Source organism: Microcaecilia unicolor, chromosome 4 (genome assembly GCF_901765095.1).
Source record: "Microcaecilia unicolor chromosome 4, aMicUni1.1, whole genome shotgun sequence".
In the NCBI taxonomy this organism is placed as follows: Eukaryota; Metazoa; Chordata; class Amphibia; order Gymnophiona; family Siphonopidae; genus Microcaecilia; species Microcaecilia unicolor.
Window position 1 is genome coordinate 270,235,974 of NC_044034.1, and position 18,249 is coordinate 270,254,222.

Sequence of the window (18,249 nt, forward strand, 5' to 3'; positions counted from 1 at the left end):
GGAGAGGGCTAATTTGAGCATAGCAACACTGGTGAAATATAAGTCGTGCAACAGAATTTTGAACAGATTGAAGGGAAGAGAGGTGATTTAGTGGGAGACCTGTGAGAAGCAAGTTCCAGTCGTCTAAGCGTGAGGTGATAACAGTGTGGATAAGGGTTTTCATAGTGTGCTCAGAAAAGGGACAAATTTTGGTGATGTTATAAAGAAAGAGACAGGTTTTGGCAGTCCGTTGGATTTGTAGAGAGAAAGGAGTCAAAATTGACCCCAAAGTTATGCGCTCATGAGACAGGAAGGATGAGAGTGTTATCCACAGAAATAGAGAAGGGGAGAAGGGGAGAGGTGGGTTTAGGGGGAAAAATAATCAGTTCAGTCTTGACCACGTATAGCTTCACATGGTGGTGATGTCCAGGCAGCAATGTCAGACAGGCTGGCTGAGACTTGGGCCTGGATTCCTGCTGAAATTTCTGGTGTGGAGGAGGTAGATCTGGGAATCATCAACATAAAGATGATACTGAAAACCATGCGAGGAGATCAGAGTACCAAGGGAATAAGTATAGATAGAGAAAAAAAAAGAGGTCCCAAAACATAACCCTGAGGTATACTGACTGATAGTGGGATAGCAGTGAGGGAGGATCCTCCAGAGCATACAGAAAATATGATGGGAGAGAAAAGAAGAAACCAAGAAAGAACAGAGCCCCAAAATCCAAGCAAGGCCAGAGTATAGAGGAGCAGATGGTAATCAACAGTGTCAAAATCATCAGACAGATCAAGAAAGATGAGGATAGAATAGAGGCCTTTGGATCTGGCCAGGAACAGGTGATTGAAACAGGGCTGTTTCAATTGAATACAGAGGTCGAAAGCCAAATTGTAGTGGATCAAGACTAGCTCGAGATGAAAGAAAATGAAGACAACGGTAGTGAACAACACATTCAAGTAGCTTGGATAAAAAAGGGAGGAGGAAGATGGGGGTGATAGTTGGAAGAGCAGATAGGATCCACTGAAGTTTTTTCTTGGGTTTTTTTTGAGGAGTGGTTTAATTACAGCATGTTTGAAGGTATCAGGTACAGTTGAAGTGGAAAGCAAAAGACTGAGGATATGAAAGATAGAAGGGATGGCAATTGAAGAGATAGTGCTGGGTGGGAATAGGATCCAAGGAACAGGTGAGTTTGGAGTAGGAAACAAAATGTGTAGTTTCCTATTCAGTTATTTCAGAAAACGAAGAAAAAGGTAGCAGGGAGTGAATGAAGGTTGAGAGAATGGAGTGGGGAAAGGAGTAGTGGAGGTGACTTGGTTGAGAACTCAAGACTAATCCTGTGAACCCTGTCATGGAAGTACTCAGCCACAGTTTAGCAATAAAGTGAAGGAAGAGTTGGAGGTGAAGGCACTTTGAGGAGAGTTTTCAATGTAGGAAAGTGACAGCAACGGTTGGAGCCAACAGACCGTGAGGGTTGGAGTTTGTCAAATGTAGTAGTCTTGTTTGGCAAGTGAAAGAGCAGACAAAGGAGATCAGCAAGAATTGGAAATATATGAAGCCAGCAATGACACAAGATTTTAGCCAAAGGCATGCACCAGATCGGGCACAGGAATGCAAATAGAGGATTCCAGAGATCAGCCAAGGCTGGGATTTGGTATGTCTTACAGAACGGGGAATGGGAGGAGCAAGAATGTCCAGAGCAAAAGAGAGAACAATATTATAGGACGAGAAAGCCTCATTGACAGACTTGGATTACAGTAGGTAAGAAGAGAAATGAAACAGTGGTGGAGACAGTGCAAGGGTCAATAGCCTAAAGATTCCTAAATGTATTGGGTGGGAGGAAAATTAAGTGTGAAAGTTATCAGATGATGGTCAGAGAGGGGAAGAACTGAGGTGAAGAAATTAGACAGTGAGCAGTTGGACAAGAAGACACAATCAAGGCAGTGACCATTCTGGTGAGTAGGGGTAGTGGAGAACAGATGAAGATTGAATGAGGATGTTAGAGAAATTTAGAGGCATGAGTCAAAGAGGTCATTAGTATCAATGCTAAAATCTCTGAAAATTCTCTCCTGTGACCTGCTCTGCCAAGGCCACAACGCGACTCTCTCTCTAAAGGCAGCACAGTCAGCTTGCCTCTGGCCTAGAGTCCCAGAGTTAAAGTTCTGTCTTTCAGTATTCATCCAATTGGGTCAGGCTTGGTCCTTAGTTCCAAAGATATTGTTTCAGCAGGGTTCCAAGATAAACTTGGCTACCTGAGTACAGCTTCTGCAGTGGAGGGCTTCTCTTCTCTCCTCTGGGCCTACCTGACAGATCTGTGTTGAGGGTTTTTATACTACCTTGACTACTCCTTCCCTACTCTGTAACCTGCTTTTTAAGTTGGCTCTAACTGTGAGGGAGTGCTGTTAAAGGGGAGCAATAATTTACTAGAGATTCCCCCACATTCCTATTAAAGGTCAAATAAACGTTAAAACTTTACTTCAACCCTAAAGATAAAGTAAAAATTTCAGCATTAATTGGAAAGTAAAATTGTGCTTCCTTTTAGCACACTCTACTGCACAGGAAGTAACTCCTTATACATGGCTCATTGCTCTGGAATTGCAAGTAATATTAGCACAAAATATATATACAAACAAAGGGAAGCCATCAAGTATTATATTGGCCTTTTGAAGACAGACAAGACAGACAGCACCTATGAGTCTGAACAGTTTCTAAAGACCTTTATGATATTACCATGCAGTCTTTGTATACTCTGAAACAAGTGAACACATGGCACAAGCAATGTTTAAATTCCAGCTGTCAGGGTGAAACAAAACTATACTGCAATAAATCGAAATGGACCAATGCATCCATAAATGTGTCAGATTTCTAGAAATCATTGTCCTTCTGCCTGGCAACCTAGTAAGGCAGCAGAACAAATAAGTGTGTACAACAATTAAGTGTATGGTCTAAGCACTGCACATGTGCATGTTTTACAGAGTAATTGAAGGTTGAAGTGTGTGCGTGAGCGGAAAAACTGTAACTGAAGGGGGACTGTATACAAGGGGTGGTGGTGTGGGAAGAGTTCCTCCTGGATCACCAGTGTTCCCTTTATTATTTAATATCTTTTAACAAGCATTGGGCTAGATTACGTCAAACAAAAACAGTGTTCCTTGCTTATACCAGTGATTCCCATAACTGTCCTGGGGAAACCCCAGCCACTGATATGTGCTGAGGGTTTTTATCCTGCGTTGACCACACCTTCCCTGTTCTGCTGAGTCATCTCTTCCCTGCTCTGTGATCTGCCTTTTAAGGATATCCAAAATGAATATTCATGAGATATCCAAAATGAATATTCATGAGATCCATGCCTCCTTGGTATGCAAATCTATAAGTACATAAGTAATGCCATACTGGGAAAAGACCAAGGGTCCATCGAGCCCAGCATCCTGTCCACGACAGCGGCCAATCCAGGCCAAGGGCACCTGGCAAGCTTCCCAAATGAATATTCATTGTGGATATCTTGAAAACGTGACTGACTGAGGTTCCCCCAGGCCAGATTTGCGAATCACTGGGGTATACAGATAAGCCACATTGAGCCTACAATATGTGGGAAAATGCGGGATACAAATGTAACAAATAAATAATATTCAGTTACTGGATCCTATGAGGTAGGATCCTGATCAAGTGATTAAATGCCTTAATTCTTTGTTGATACTTTGGATGCAGTAAAATGGATCCCCTTACACTTTTCCCTATTCTGCTTTCTTTTTCTCCCCACCTGTTTCCCACCTTGCTTTTCTGATTATCAGTCACAGGGGCTGGTGAAAGCACCTGAGTAAACCACAACGTCTAATGGCAGTCTCAGCAGCCATTTTTACCACAGAGACAGCATGGGAAGAAGAGAATGGGAATCATTTCTGCCACAACACGCCACTAGACCACCACAGAAGTATGGTAGGCCTGGGGGGGGCCTACAGGTGAGTCTGGGATGAGGGTTCATCCAAAGGGAAGGGGGAGGGAGGAACTAAGTGCGAGCCGTGCATGTTCGGGGTGAGGGGGAGGGTGTCAGTAAGAACTCTGCCGGTTCAGGGGGGGTTGCGGCAGCAGCAGAGGGACACTACCAGGAGGGAAGGCGGAAATGGTTAGAATGCCGGACATCACGGGGGTGGGGGGAGTGGGAGGAAGGTAGGTTTCTAATATAAACAGAGATTGAATTTTTGATGACTTTCTTGGGCCCAAAAAAATTTTTTTTTCAGTTTATATTAGAGAACATACAGTATAATGGATACAGAAGTCTATACACCTTCCAAAAATGTCCACCTTTTGTTGCCTTGTAGTCTAGAAGTAAATTTGTTCCATTCATTCACATAGGCCAATCCCCTAACCCTTCCCTCAAACCCCCCCCCCCCAGGTGTTTAGCAGCACCCCTCTACCCTATGTTTTTCTTATTATGACAATAAAGATATATCTACATATAAAGAAAAAATAAAGACATATAGCACACCACTGAAATCTACAATACAGCACTGCAAATAAAGCAAGCTCTGAAGCACTGACAAATACATTTCATCAGGTTTATTTAGAAGAATGCAGATCATCTATTTTCTACATCATAGGTCCAAAATTATGAAATGCTTTGCCCTTTGAACTTCGTTCAATACAAAATATGGACCAGTTTAAAAAAAGCATTGAAAGCATTTAAAACAAATCGGAGAAAATTTTTCTTCACCCAACGTGTAATTAAACTCTGGAATTCGTTGCCGGAGAAAGTGGTGAAGGCGGTTAGCTTAGCAGAGTTTAAAAAGGGGTTGGACGGATTCCTAAAGGACAAGTCCATAAACCGCTACTAAACGGACTTGGAAAAATCCAAAAATTCCAGGAATAACATGTATAGAATGTTTGTACGTTAGGGAAGCTTGCCAGGTGCCCTTGGCCTGGATTGGCCGCTGTCGTGGACAGGATGCTGGGCTCGATGGACCCTTGGTCTTTTCCCAGTATGGCATTACTTATGTACTTATGTAGCATTGAAAACTCATTTACTTCTTCAGGCTTTTGGTTCCTCTGATGTATAAATTATTAAAACCATGTAATTTTTAATCTGCTGTATGTTTGAATTGTAGAGTTTTTTGTATAGTTTGTTGTGTAAAGTAATAATTTTTGCTTTGTATTTTTATATTTTGTATGTGATTTGTTCCCCACTTAGACTTTTAAAGATGTAGCGGGTTATAAATAAAGTTTTATTATTTTATTATTATTATTATTACCACTGAAAAACAGCACTGGCGTGCCTGGAAGAGTCATGGAGGAAAAGTGGCCGCATGAGGAAAGACAGAGGGAGGGAGAGAGAATATGCTGCCAGCGGCTGCCTGCAGGGAAAGAGACTTATCCAATTGTTGCATTTCAGTTATATTGTCTGGGTATATGATTTGGACCGCAACAAAATATATTTTCTCAACCTCCCCCCCCCCCCCCCAAAGTGCAATGTCTCTAAGGGGCCCTTTTACTAAAGCGTTGCTGCTTGGCAACCCAGAACAACTGCTGGTCCAAAGCGGCCGCCGCTGGTACTTCCGCCTCGAGCGCATGCCATTTCCAGCACTACGGAAAATTATTCCATAATTTCTAGCGTGGCGCTAGCCCAGTGGTAACCGGGCAGCCCGCATGCTGCTGGGTTACAGCAGGAGCCCTTACAATCAACTCAATGGGTGGAGATGAGTGCTTCCCCCCCCCCCCCGCTGCATGGGCACGCAGTAAGAATAATCTTGTTGCATGGCTATGTCTTTTTGGGGGGCTTTTTACCAGCTGTGGTAAAAAGGGCCCTGGCGCATAGCAAAAACTGCCCCTGATACTGTAGCCCTTTTTACTGAAGCTTGGCAAAAGGACCCCTCAATGAGTTCGTTTTGCACATACCATGATAATAACGAACTTCATTGCAGCAGTGATTGGAAAAACTGTATTTAAATGCATGCAAGTATGATGCACCGACACAACTAAGTGTTAAAAATGCTCAAGAGAATGTGGACTTTCATATAATCAGTGGCCACAGATAGTATATGTCTGTGTTAACCTGCTTTGTTGAATGTATAACCAGCTCAACTTTTAAAAAGTAATTTTAACAAAAACAGCCTTGAGAGGAAATTACCTGGCATACCTCCAACCTAACCTTTCTGGACCACAATTGTTTTCTCTTTTCCACAGCCAGTAACAGCATAGTATATGAATCTTTCCTCTGCAATGTAAATTTTCAGGACAAGATATCTATTTCACTTGGAATGGAAAGGAAAATTAAATTACCTTCTCTAACCTTTCCTCTCTCCACTATCCCAAGCTAACTCTCAGAGGCCAGAGACTAAGTGTTTTCTTTCTTAACAGGAAGCCACTCCCAGCCCCTTCCTGCATTGTGGATTGAGAGCATAGCAATGTCTCCATTAGGGAGTACTATCTTGCCAGCTGTCAGCTTACAGAGGATGGGGGGAAACCGTATGTCGCTTCAGCATATGTATTCCAGTTCAGTTGAGATTCCAGACTGCTCCCTTAACTCACATTTTCCATATTAATACCTTGGCTTAGATTTCAAGCCAAATTAATGACTGGGAAAAACTACTTGTTACATTTTAGCATCAGGATATCCTTAGCTCAAAGGAAGACCACCACAATTTTATTTTTAACAACATTATTGTAAATGGACGCTATCATTCACCTTAAGAGACTGATCTCAGAACAGCACCCACTTTGGTTTTGGGTTGGTTTTTTTTGGGGGGGGGGTTTTTTATGACACTGCAGATATCACATCAAATATGTGAACTCATGCATGAACATCAGAAGCCAAGCTCCCATCGCAATTACTATTAAAAATATAGACAATTGCAACTATGAAAATATTTTAACAAGACCTGCTTTTTAAAAAGATTTTTGGTTTGGATTTAGCTCACTTTTTTTTTAGCAGCAGTTCAAAGCAAAATTATATTCAAGCACAACAGCTATTTTCCCATCCCTGGAAGGCTTACGCAGTGTAACAGCTAGAGTTACTAGCATGCACTAATGCATTACTGCACATTTTACTGGTAGTGCATATTAGATTCTAGCTCTTAGATTGCTCCTTAGGCAGCAGATGGTTAAGTGACTTGCCGAAGGTAAGACTCGGGCGCATTTAATTCCCAGCTTCCCTGATTCTCAGCTCACTGCTCTGACCACTAAGCTACTCCTCCAAATTCGCAACCCTTTATTCTACTGTTAATATACTTAATTTTAAAAAATTGACTCTGATACAACTAAAAGCACACATCTTAATTTACTTATTTTTGATTACTTTGACATACATGTTACAAATTTGGTAGTACTAATTTTTATATGAACCGTTTTAACATTGAAAGCTTTTATCCAAGTGTAAGAGCAGAAAAGAGCAGAGCAGTGCAGGCAAGAGAATATTATGCTAAAAACCAGCAGCCTGTGGAAATAACGCTTGTATAAGAAAACAAAAGTTGCAAAACTTAAATTGGTATTTTTTAAGACTATTTTTAAACATTAACCTCAGACACATTCAACACTAACCACTGTACAGATCCCTGACCTCATACAAGTCCTAAAATACAATGTTGGCATACCCGAAAACTAAACACTAAATCTTGGTACTTACCTGCTGTTACTTTATTTAAAGCCACTAAGGAGTTTAGGACCTTATTAAAATTATGTCCCTGATACAGGTCATTTGCATCAAAGGTCTGTAAATCAAACAAAAGAGAAAGCTACAATTAGAAACAACCCTGAATAGAAAATAAGGGTTATTTTCTCATAGATTCTTTTAAACACATGCACGCAATTTCAAAAGACAGACAAATTCACAAAAAAACACAAATCTGATTCAAACAAATCTAAATATATAAAAATTAAATTCAAATTAACCTTCATGGTGAATCCAGTTGCAGCAGAGAGCTCTTCACCAAACTCAATATGAACAAAGAATAACAGGATGCTACATCTCCTCAGTTTCCTGTTGTTCTGGGGACTGATTTTTACTGGGAAATTCTAAGACATACTACTTAGGCAGAGGTTTTCAACCCAGTCCTCAGAGCACACCGAGCCAGTCGGCGGTTTCCAGATATCCCCATTGAATTCAATGGGGATATTCTGAAAAACCTGATTGGCTGGGTGCGCCCAGAGGACTAGATTGTGCTGGGGAAGGCTCTTCAGAGGTTTTCAAACACTTCTGCATTGCTGGTCTTGAGTAGTGCAAGCGGGGTGCTGTGCAATGAGGAGCACCTCCAGGCAGGGGTTAGCAGCACAATGTTCTCTGTTGCATGTGTGACTAAACAGAATCCCTTCAATACAGTAAAACGTGCCGACCCAGACTCTGCAGAAAATGTAGAGAAGCAGCTAGAATCTGTGCTACTGCCACCACCAACTTCTCCCCATCTGTGCCAATCCTGAGTATTTTCAAAATTCACGGGCCTGCCTGTGCATTTTAAGTACACCCTCAAGGCCAGCATTGGCAAAGAGAAGTGGCAGTAGCAGCTCTGTCACTGAACAGGTAGTTTGCCCATGGAGAAGGCAAAGGGAAATATGGGAGATGGACAAATGAGGTGACAACAGCACTCTGTAGGCAAGAGAAAACTGCTAAACAAAAGGCATGCTGGGAATAGTGTTCAAGAGCAGAGAAGTCTATGCTGCACTTAAAAGTATAAATAGCAAGTGGATAAGTGCAAATGGGAAAATTAGGTTCTTACCTTGGTAATTTTCTTTCCTTTAGTCATAGCAGATGAAGCCATTACGTATGGGTTATGTCCATCAACCAGCAGGGGAGATAGAGAGCACTCAAACTTTCACAGTGCCCTCTTGGCCAGCTAGCTCCACTGCCTCTTCAGTATTTGAAGCATCCAAAGCAGTATGGCAAACCGCAATGGGAATCACAAGAGCTTTCCTCACAGCAAACGATGGCCCATCACAAGGGCATGAACTCATAAAGGAGGGAATGCACATCCTCCTGGAGGGAATAAACTCATCCTTCTTATTGTATAAGTGGAGGGGAACACACGCGCCTCCTGGAGGGAATCACACATCCTCCCAACACACTGGAGGGAATGAACTCATCCTCCTATTTATAGAACTGGAGGGGAACACACGCGCCTCCTGGAGAGAATCAACACATTCTCCCAAAAAAACATGCTGGAGGGAATGAACACATCCTCCTAAATTTAAACTGAACATGAATCCTGAAGATTGTTTTCCAACTTTCTCCCAAGGAAGGAACTTCAGGAAATTAGAACAGAACCTGAAAAACAGATTCACAGCATACAGACAATCATACAGGGAGGGCTCATGGCTTCATCTGCTATGACTAAAGGAAAGAAAATTACCAAGGTAAGAACCTAATTTTCCCTTCCTTGTCATCAAGCAGATGAAGCCATTACGTATGGGATGTAACAAAGCAATCCCTAGATAGGGTGGGAACAAGCCACACCACGCGCTAGCACTTGTGCACCAAAACGTGCATCCCTCCTGGCAGCCACATCCAGCCTGTAATGTCAGGCAAAGGAGAGCTTAGAAGCCCATGTTGCTGCACTGCATATCTCTTGAAGAGAGAGTGCTCCAGTTTCAGCCCAAGAGGAAGAAATCGCTCTAGTAGAATGTGCCTTAAAGGCTACAGGCGGAACCCTGCCGGCCAGCAGATAAGCTGAAAAGATAGTTTCTTTGAGCCAGCGGGCAATAGTGGCTTTAGACGCTGGAGACCCTCTGCGAGAACCGGATAGCAAAACAAACAGATGATCAGAAGTCCTGAAAGAGTTAGTAACTCGCAGATACTGCAGCAGAGTCCTGCGCACATCCAAAAGGTGCAGCTGCCCAAAAGATTCTGGAAACTCTTCCTCTGAAAAAGAGGGCAAGAAAATAGGCTGGTTTAAGTGAAAGGCTGAAACCACCTTAGGCATAAAGGAAGGCACGGTCCGAACCGTGACTCCGGACTCTGAAAATTGCAGAAATGGGTCTCTACAGGACAGCGCCTGGAGCTCTGACACCCGTCTCGCCGAGGTAATGGCCACCAGAAAAACGGCCTTCAGTGTCAAGTCTTTCTCCGATGCTCGCCGAAGCGGCTCAAAAGGAGATGCCTGCAGGGTTTTCAAAACTAGCCCCAGGTTCCAAGCTGGACAGGGTGCTCGCACTGGAGGTCGGAGCCGAAGCACCCCTCTAAGAAACCGTGCCACATCTGGGTGAGCAGCCAGACACGCCTTCCACCTTACCACGAAAGGAGGCCAACGCTGCCACCTGCACCCGCAGGGAATTATAGGCCAAGCCTTTTTGTACACCTTCCTGCAAAAAGTCCAGAATCGGCGGGACAGGAGCCCGCATTGGAACAATGGCTCTGGAAGCACACCAAGACTCAAACAGGCACCAAATCCTGGCATAAGCCACGGAAGTGGACCGCTTGCGGGCTTGCAGGAGAGTGGAAATAACTTTATTGGAATAACCTTTATCCCTCAATTGGGCCCTCTCAATAGCCATGCCGTAAGACCAAAGCGGCCGGCGTCCTCCATGGCTACCGGTCCCTGAGTCAACAGGTTCGGTACCAGAGGTAACAGCAGAGGAGCCTCCAGGAGCATCTGTTGGAGGTCTGCATACCAAGGTCTCCTTGGCCAATCCGGGGCGACGAGGACCACTTCTCCTGGGTGCAGCCGAATCCGCAAGAGCAGGCGCCCTATCAAGGGCCATGGGGGAAACACATAAAGTAGACCCGGAGGCCAGGGTTGAGCCAAGGCATCCAACCCCGCCGAGCGAGGATCTCTCCGTCTGCTGAAGAAGCACGTGACTTTGGTATTGGCACTTGTTGCCATTAGATCCATCACGGGCTTGCCCCATTTGGCACAGATCTGCAGGAATACTTCGTCTGCCAGATTCCATTCTGCTGGATCGATCTGATGCCTGCTCAGATAATCGGCCTGCACATTGCTCTGACCTGCAATATGAGCTGCCGACAGACACTGAAGATGCAGCTCGGCCCAGTGGCAAATCAGTTCGGCCTGCGCGGCTAGTGCTCTGCACCTTGTTCCGCCTTGTCGATTTATATAGGCCACCGTTGTCGTGTTGTCCGACATCACTCTGACAGCCAATCCTTCCAGGGTCACTTGAAAGGCCAGAAGCGCCTGAAACACCGCTTTCAACTCTAGGCGGTTGATGGACCACTCCGACTCCTCGGGTGTCCATAGACCCTGGGCATGCTTCCCCTTGCAGTGTGCGCCCCAGCCCTTCAGGCTGGCATCTGTTACCACTAGGCACCAAACGGGGAGAGTCAGCGGCATCCCTCGCCGCAGCATGCTGTCTGAGAGCCACCACTCCATGCTGAGACGGGCCGCAGGGAGCCAAGTAAGTCTGCATTGGTAACCCTGAGAAATAGGAGACCATCTCCGGAGTAGGGAATACTGTAGAGGTCTCAGGTGCGCTCTCGCCCAGGGTACCACTTTCATCGTGGCTGTCATCGATCCCAGCAGCTGGACAATGTCCCAAGCTCGCGGGCGGGGCATCCTCAGGAGCAGACGGACCTGATTCTGAAGCTTGCACCGCCTTAGCTCGGGTAGGAACACATAGCCCGAGACTGTGTCGAACCTGGCCCCCAAAAACTCTAGAGATTGTGAAGGGGACAGGTGACATTTGGCCATATTGACGACCCACCCTAGAGATTGCAGTACTGAGACCACTCTGGCTGTAGCTTGTAAGCTCTCTGTTGCAGAGTCTGCTCTGATGAGCCAGTCGTCTAGGTACGGGAGAACCCTGATACCTTCTCGCCTGAGAAAAGCAGCTACTACAACCATTACCTTCGAAAAGGTTCGGGGAGCTGTGGCGAGGCCAAAAGGCAAGGCCCTGAACTGGAAATGTTTTCCCAACACCGCAAACCTCAGAAACTTCTGGTGCGGGGGCCAAATCGGTATGTGCAAGTAAGCTTCTTTCAGGTCTAGAGACGTGAGAAACTCTCCTGGCTGAACCGCCGCAATGACGGAGCGCAGGGATTCCATGTGGAAATGCCGCACTCTCAGGGACTTGTTCACTTCTTTTAAGTCCAGAATAGGGCGAAAGGACCCACCTTTTCGCGGCACCACAAAGTAGATGGAGTATCGGCCGCAGCCTTGCTCGGCGGGAGGCACCGGGGTCACTGCCCCTAACTGAATCAGACCTTGTAAAGTCTCCTCCACCGCCGCCTGTTTGACGGCAGAACCGCATCGGGACTCCACAAACACGTCTCTTACTGGGGCGTTGAATTCTATTCTGTATCCATCTCTGATCAGGTCCAGAACCCACTGATCTGAGGAAATCTTGGCCCACTCCTCGACAAAGAGGGAAAGCCGTCCTCCGATGACAGGCATCGAGGAGAGGGCCGGCGCACCATCATTGAGAGGGTCGCCCCTGAACTCCTGGTCTTGAGCCACCGGCTGCGGAACGCTTGTCCGAGCGAAAGGAGTTCCTCTGCTGACCACGGGCACATGAAGTGAACCCAGCAGAACGCCCCGGGCGGTACCTTCTAGCTTCACGGAAGCGAGGTCTGTACGAGGAGTGGACCGCCTGGCCCTTAGAGGAAGGCCTCTGCCTATCTTCGGGCAAGCGCTGGGGTTTTGGATCACCCAGGCCTTTCACAATTTTCTCTAACTCCTCACCAAATAGGAGAAGTCCTTGAAAAGGCAACTTCACCAACCTTTGCTTAGAGGCCATGTCCGCTGCCCAATGTCGTAGCCACAGACGACGGCGAGCCGCCACTGCTACTGCCATTTGTTTAGCCGAAGCTCTGACAAGGTCATAAAGGGCATCAGCCAGAAAGGACAAGGCCACCTCCATCCGCGGAGCCACATCCAAGAAGGGCTCCGCTCCATCTCCGGGCTGAGCCACTGCCTGTTGCAGCCAAGCTAGGCAGGCTCTCACAGCATAACAGCTGCATGCAGACGCCCGAACAGTGAGACCTGCAATTTCAAAGGACCGTTTCAACGCTGTTTCCAGCCTATGGTCTTGAACATCCTTCAGGGCAACACCTCCTTCAACAGGGAGGGTAGTTCTCTTTGTCACCGCAGTGACTAGGGCATCCACTGTAGGTGTCGCGCCTCACGCGCTCGACGCGCTCTCGAGGACCTTGGCATACCTTCAGGCTTCGTCCCCGGGAGCGCGGGGTTTGTGAGTCCTTAAGGCAAAATCACCTTCCAGGTAGAAAGCAGGAAAGACTGAACCGGAACTCCGGACTGGAGTTGTACACCGGAACACTCGGAACTGGAACGCACCGGACTGGTGCGCACTGGAGTGGGGCCCACTGGACTGGACACACTGGAGTGGCCCCACTGGACTGGAACATACAGGAGTGAAACCCGCTGGACTGGAACACACTGGAGCGGAACCCACGGAACTGGAACACCCTGGACCTAGGCTTCACCTACGCTTGACTGCCTTCCCCCTCGGGTTGAGCCCTCAGGTTCTTGCAGCCGGTAGGACTTACAGGAACAGCAGGAATGAAGATCCAGGAGTGCCCCCTGGCACCTAGGCGAAGGCAAGGCAGACAATCAGGAACTATCCGGGTTCTGGTAGTCAGCAGGAATCAACACAATGACAAGTAAGCTGGACCCAGGCGCATAGAGACGCTGTACCCGGGCAACCCAGTCATACACAAGAACATACACAGAGCAGACTCAAGAGGCTTGGAAGGCTATACACCAGCTAACAACTAAGCTGTGCCCCAGCTAACAAGTCATGCCCTGGACCCAAACACAGAAAACTAGCACGGCTTGACACAGGCTACACGCCAGCGGGGCCTAAGCTGGCTAGTCTACACTAAGAACAAACACAGTCTTGGAATAGTGGCTAGCAAGGGCGGCTAGTCTCACTCTAGGAACAAACACAATCTTGGAATAGTGGCTAGCAAGGGCGGCTAGTCTAACACTAGAAACAAACACAGACTTGGAAATGACTAGCAGGACGGCTAGCTGACACGAGGAACAAACATGGTCTTGGAAATAGCTAGCAGGACGGCTAGCTGACACGAGGAACAAACATAGTCTTGGCAGTAGCTTAGCAGGACGGCTAGCTGACACGAGGAACAAACATGGAACACTAGTAAAGCTATGCACAGGCAACAAGCCAGACGGTGCCTCAGCTAACTAGTCATATCTTGGAAACAAACATAGAGAACTAGTAAAGCTATGCACAGGCAACAAGCCAGACGGTGCCTAAGCTAACTAGTCATACCTTGGAAACAAACATAGAGCACTAGTAAAGCTATGCACAGGCAACAAGCCAGACGGTGCCTAAGCTAACTAGTCATACCTTGGAAATAAACATAGAGCACTAGTAAAGCTATGCACGGGCAACAAGCCAGACGGTGCCTAAGCTAACTAGTCATACCTTGGAAACAAACATAGAGCACTAGTAAAGCTATGCACAGGCAACAAGCCAGACGGTGCCTAAGCTAACTAGTCATACCTTGGAAACAAACATAGAAACTCACACAGAGCAAACACTGACACCGGGTACAGAGCACTCTATACACCAGGACCTTTAGATGAGATGGAATTAGATACAAAGGCAAAGGCTCTAGTCTTCAGGTGACTAATAAAGCCCATCAACACCAGAGCCACAGGTGCAGCAATCACCTTGCAACCAAACAGAGGCTTGACACTCAGAGCAGGCATCCCATAGAAAGTAACAGCGGGAGCCATCTTGGATACTGGCAGAGACGAAGAGGCGGCAGCCATCTTGGAAGAGGCAAAGCCCACACAGGTGAGGTTCAGTAGGGCAATCAGCACACAGAGCCAGAGAGAACCTAAGACAGACACAGACACAGAGACAAGCAGGAGCCAGCACAGACACTGACTCCCAGAAACAGGGTAAGTCGGAAGGGTGGCACGGCCACCAACGGGACAGTATCCCTTCCTCAAGACCCCCCTCTCGGTCTCCCGGAGGTGGTCGGGTATCCAGGGGTAACTATGATGAAACTTCCTGATAGGTCTCAAAAGCCAGACATAGATCACTGGGCTGGAAGTCACAAGGAAGATCAAAACTGACAAACAAAAATAGAACTTGGGACCAGGAAGCTCCTTCGAGTCACCATGGGGAAACCTCAGGAACATGGATACATCAAAAGGAACACAATTCAAAAGTAACCCTCCCCTGAGGGAACCCACAATGTCCTGACCCTCTTGGCAAATCCATGAAATGACAGGAACAGGACTGGAGTCACTACCCCAGCTGACATCAGAAGCTGGGCTGAGGCTCAAGGTGGCATTCCCATCTTGGCAGGAGCTAGAAGTCTGAACAGAAATGAATCTGAACCTAGCACCTGGGTTGGCCTCAACCCCTTGACTGGAACTGAATTCAGGAGCCTGAGTGGAACGAGAACTTAACAGAAAGTCAGCCTCCTGACGGACACTGGAACTTAGGACGACCTCAACATCTTGGTCGGACTTGGAACTAGACACGGACTCAGCCTCCTGGCTGGAACTAGAACTTGGAACAGGCTTAGCATCTTGGTTAGAACTGGAACTTGGAAGAGATTCAGCTGCAGGGCTGGACGCCCCTCTCTGGCCGGACTGGGGCCTCTCTCTAACCTTAGCTTCGGGCGGCCTCTGCCGAGCAGGGTTCAAGAGGAGACGGCCCTGGTATCCCCAGAGCATGCTAGCAGGCTGAAATGCAGAAAATGGGTTTCTCCGGGCTCCAAGCCGTTGAACACCCCTTCTCTCAGCTATAGCTTCGGAGATCTTCTCCCAGGCTGAATCAACACAAGGTCTATCACAGTCCTCTGGGAACATCATCTCTTCCTCAATAGCAGACTCAATATCGTGGCTGACCTCTGCACTCGGTGCAGATTCAGCATCTTGACTGGACTTGCAACTCAATCCAGGCTCAGCATCTTGACTGAACTTGCAACTCGATCCAGACTCAGCATCTTGACTGGACTTGCAACTCGATCCAGGCTCAGCATCTTGACTGGACTTGCAACTCGATCCAGGCTCAGCATCTTGACTGGACTTGCAACTCGGTCCAGGATCAGCATCTTGACTGGACTTGCAACTCGGTCCAGGCTCAGCATCTTGACTGGACTTGCAACTCGATCCAGACTCAGCATCTTGACTGGACTTGCAACTCGATCCAGGCTCAGCATCTTGACTGGACTTGCAACTCGATCCAGGCTCAGCATCTTGACTGGACTTGCAACTCGGTCCAGGATCAGCATCTTGACTGGACTTGCAACTCGGTCCAGGCTCAGCATCTTGACTGGACTTGCAACTCGGTCCAGGCTCAGCATCTTGACTGGACTTGCAACTCGAGACGCCCTCTGCCTCCTGGCAGGGACGGAACTTTAACTGAGGCTTGGCCGAACACACCCTTAGGGCAGGGATCGGCGGCTCAATCTGAAGCGCCCCTTGAACTGGGGTTCGGAGCTTGCTTGGAGGTGCCCTCAAGACTGGAAGCGGAGGTGCCACCTGTACCACCCTGAGGACTGGCACCAGAGACTTGGTTAGAAGCCCCCCTCGAACTGGACTCAGTGGCCTGACTGGACGGGTCACTTGAACAAGAACCGGAGACTTGACCCGAAGCGCCACTTGCACAGGAATCTGAGGCTCCATCGAAGGCTTCCCTCGGACTGGACTCGGAGACCTCAAAGGGCGTGCCATTTGAAGGAGGACTGGAGGCTCGACCCGAAGTGCCACTTGCACAGGAATCTGCGGCTCCATCGACAGCCTCCCTCGGACTGGACTCGGAAACTTCAACGGGCGTACCCTTTGAAGGAGGACTGGAGGCTCGACCCGAAGTGCCACTTGCACAGGAATCTGAGGCTCCATCGACAGCTTCCCTCGGACTGGACTCGGAAACTTCAAAGGGCGTGCCACTTGCATGAGGACTGGAGGCTCGACCTGGAGCGCCACTTGCATAAGAATCTGGGGCTCCATTGAAGGCCTTCCTCGAACTGGTCTCGGAGACTTAAGCCCCCTCGTTACTTGGACTGGAAGAGGAGGTTCAGTATGAAGCATCCCCTGGACTGGACTCAAGCGCTCTGGTGGCGTCACTACTGGAACTGGAGTCAGAGGCTTAGTCTGCCGCCTCACTCGGCCTGACCTGTGAGGCTGCTGAAGAGCCTCGGGCGGAAGCAACCCATAGCGCCTTCTTTCGGCCCTAGCCTCAGGAGTATACCGCAGAGCTGGATCCCTGCAAAGCTGGAAGCGGTAAAGAAAGAGCCTGGTGGAGGGATCCATAGCAGAAACTGGGTCTTCCACAGACCGTCGCTCTGAAACACGCTCTCTCTCCAGGGCTGCCTCAGGAGTATCTTTCAGGGCCGGATCAGACAAAAGTTCTACCCGGTACTCCTGGAGAGTCATCATCATATCCAAACCAGAAACTGGGTTGTCAAGGTCATGGTAAGAATCCGGAGTTGTCCTCCCAGGGTACCACCGGCTACTCGGCTGAGGTGGTTGAAAAGACCCGGGCGGAGAACATTCCCGGCGGCTTCTCTCGATCTCAGACTCCGGAGTATTCCGCAGAGCAGGGTCTTCCCGAAGTCTGAGGCGGTACTCACGGAGCGTGATGGCAGAATTCATGTCCGAAACTGGGTCATAGTGGCCAAAAACTGGGTGATAGTGGCCCAGACTCCGGTAGATACGCCTCTTCTCCGCTGCTGCTTCAGGCGTATCCGTAAAGGCTGGATTCGACAGAAGTTCCTCTCGGTATTCCTCCAGGCTTAAATCGGGATCCAAAGTAGAAACTGGACTGTCTTGGGAATCAAAAAAATTTTCAGAAGTTCCCCCCGGGTTGTCCGTGGGGCATGAACTTATGGGCATGAAGCCCACCTGGACTGATGATCTCACCGAACTCATGGCCTTTGTATTCTGTCGCGCCTCACGCGCTCGACGCGCTCTCGAGGACCTTGGCATACCTTCAGGCTTCGTCCCCGGGAGCGCGGGGTTTGTGAGTCCTTAAGGCAAAATCACCTTCCAGGTAGAAAGCAGGAAAGACTGAACCGGAACTCCGGACTGGAGTTGTACACCGGAACACTCGGAACTGGAACGCACCGGACTGGTGCGCACTGGAGTGGGGCCCACTGGACTGGACACACTGGAGTGGCCCCACTGGACTGGAACATACAGGAGTGAAACCCGCTGGACTGGAACACACTGGAGCGGAACCCACGGAACTGGAACACCCTGGACCTAGGCTTCACCTACGCTTGACTGCCTTCCCCCTCGGGTTGAGCCCTCAGGTTCTTGCAGCCGGTAGGACTTACAGGAACAGCAGGAATGAAGATCCAGGAGTGCCCCCTGGCACCTAGGCGAAGGCAAGGCAGACAA

At 48.1% G+C, this 18,249-nt stretch overlaps 1 protein-coding gene across 4 annotated transcripts in view; it reads right to left on the reverse strand.

Moving 5' to 3' along the window:
- The window catches only part of ARHGEF7 (Rho guanine nucleotide exchange factor 7), a 443,279-nt gene that overhangs the window by 276,237 nt on the left and 148,793 nt on the right, over positions 1 to 18,249 (reverse strand). For 3 of the 4 annotated variants that reach the window (XM_030201536.1, XM_030201535.1, XM_030201537.1), the window contains exon 3: positions 7,587 to 7,671. In XM_030201536.1, the coding sequence (XP_030057396.1) occupies positions 7,587 to 7,671 (85 nt within the window). Of the gene's footprint in view, positions 1 to 7,586; positions 7,672 to 7,852; positions 7,890 to 18,249 lie in introns of those variants that run through there. The other variant, XM_030201538.1, reaches the window with a different exon arrangement.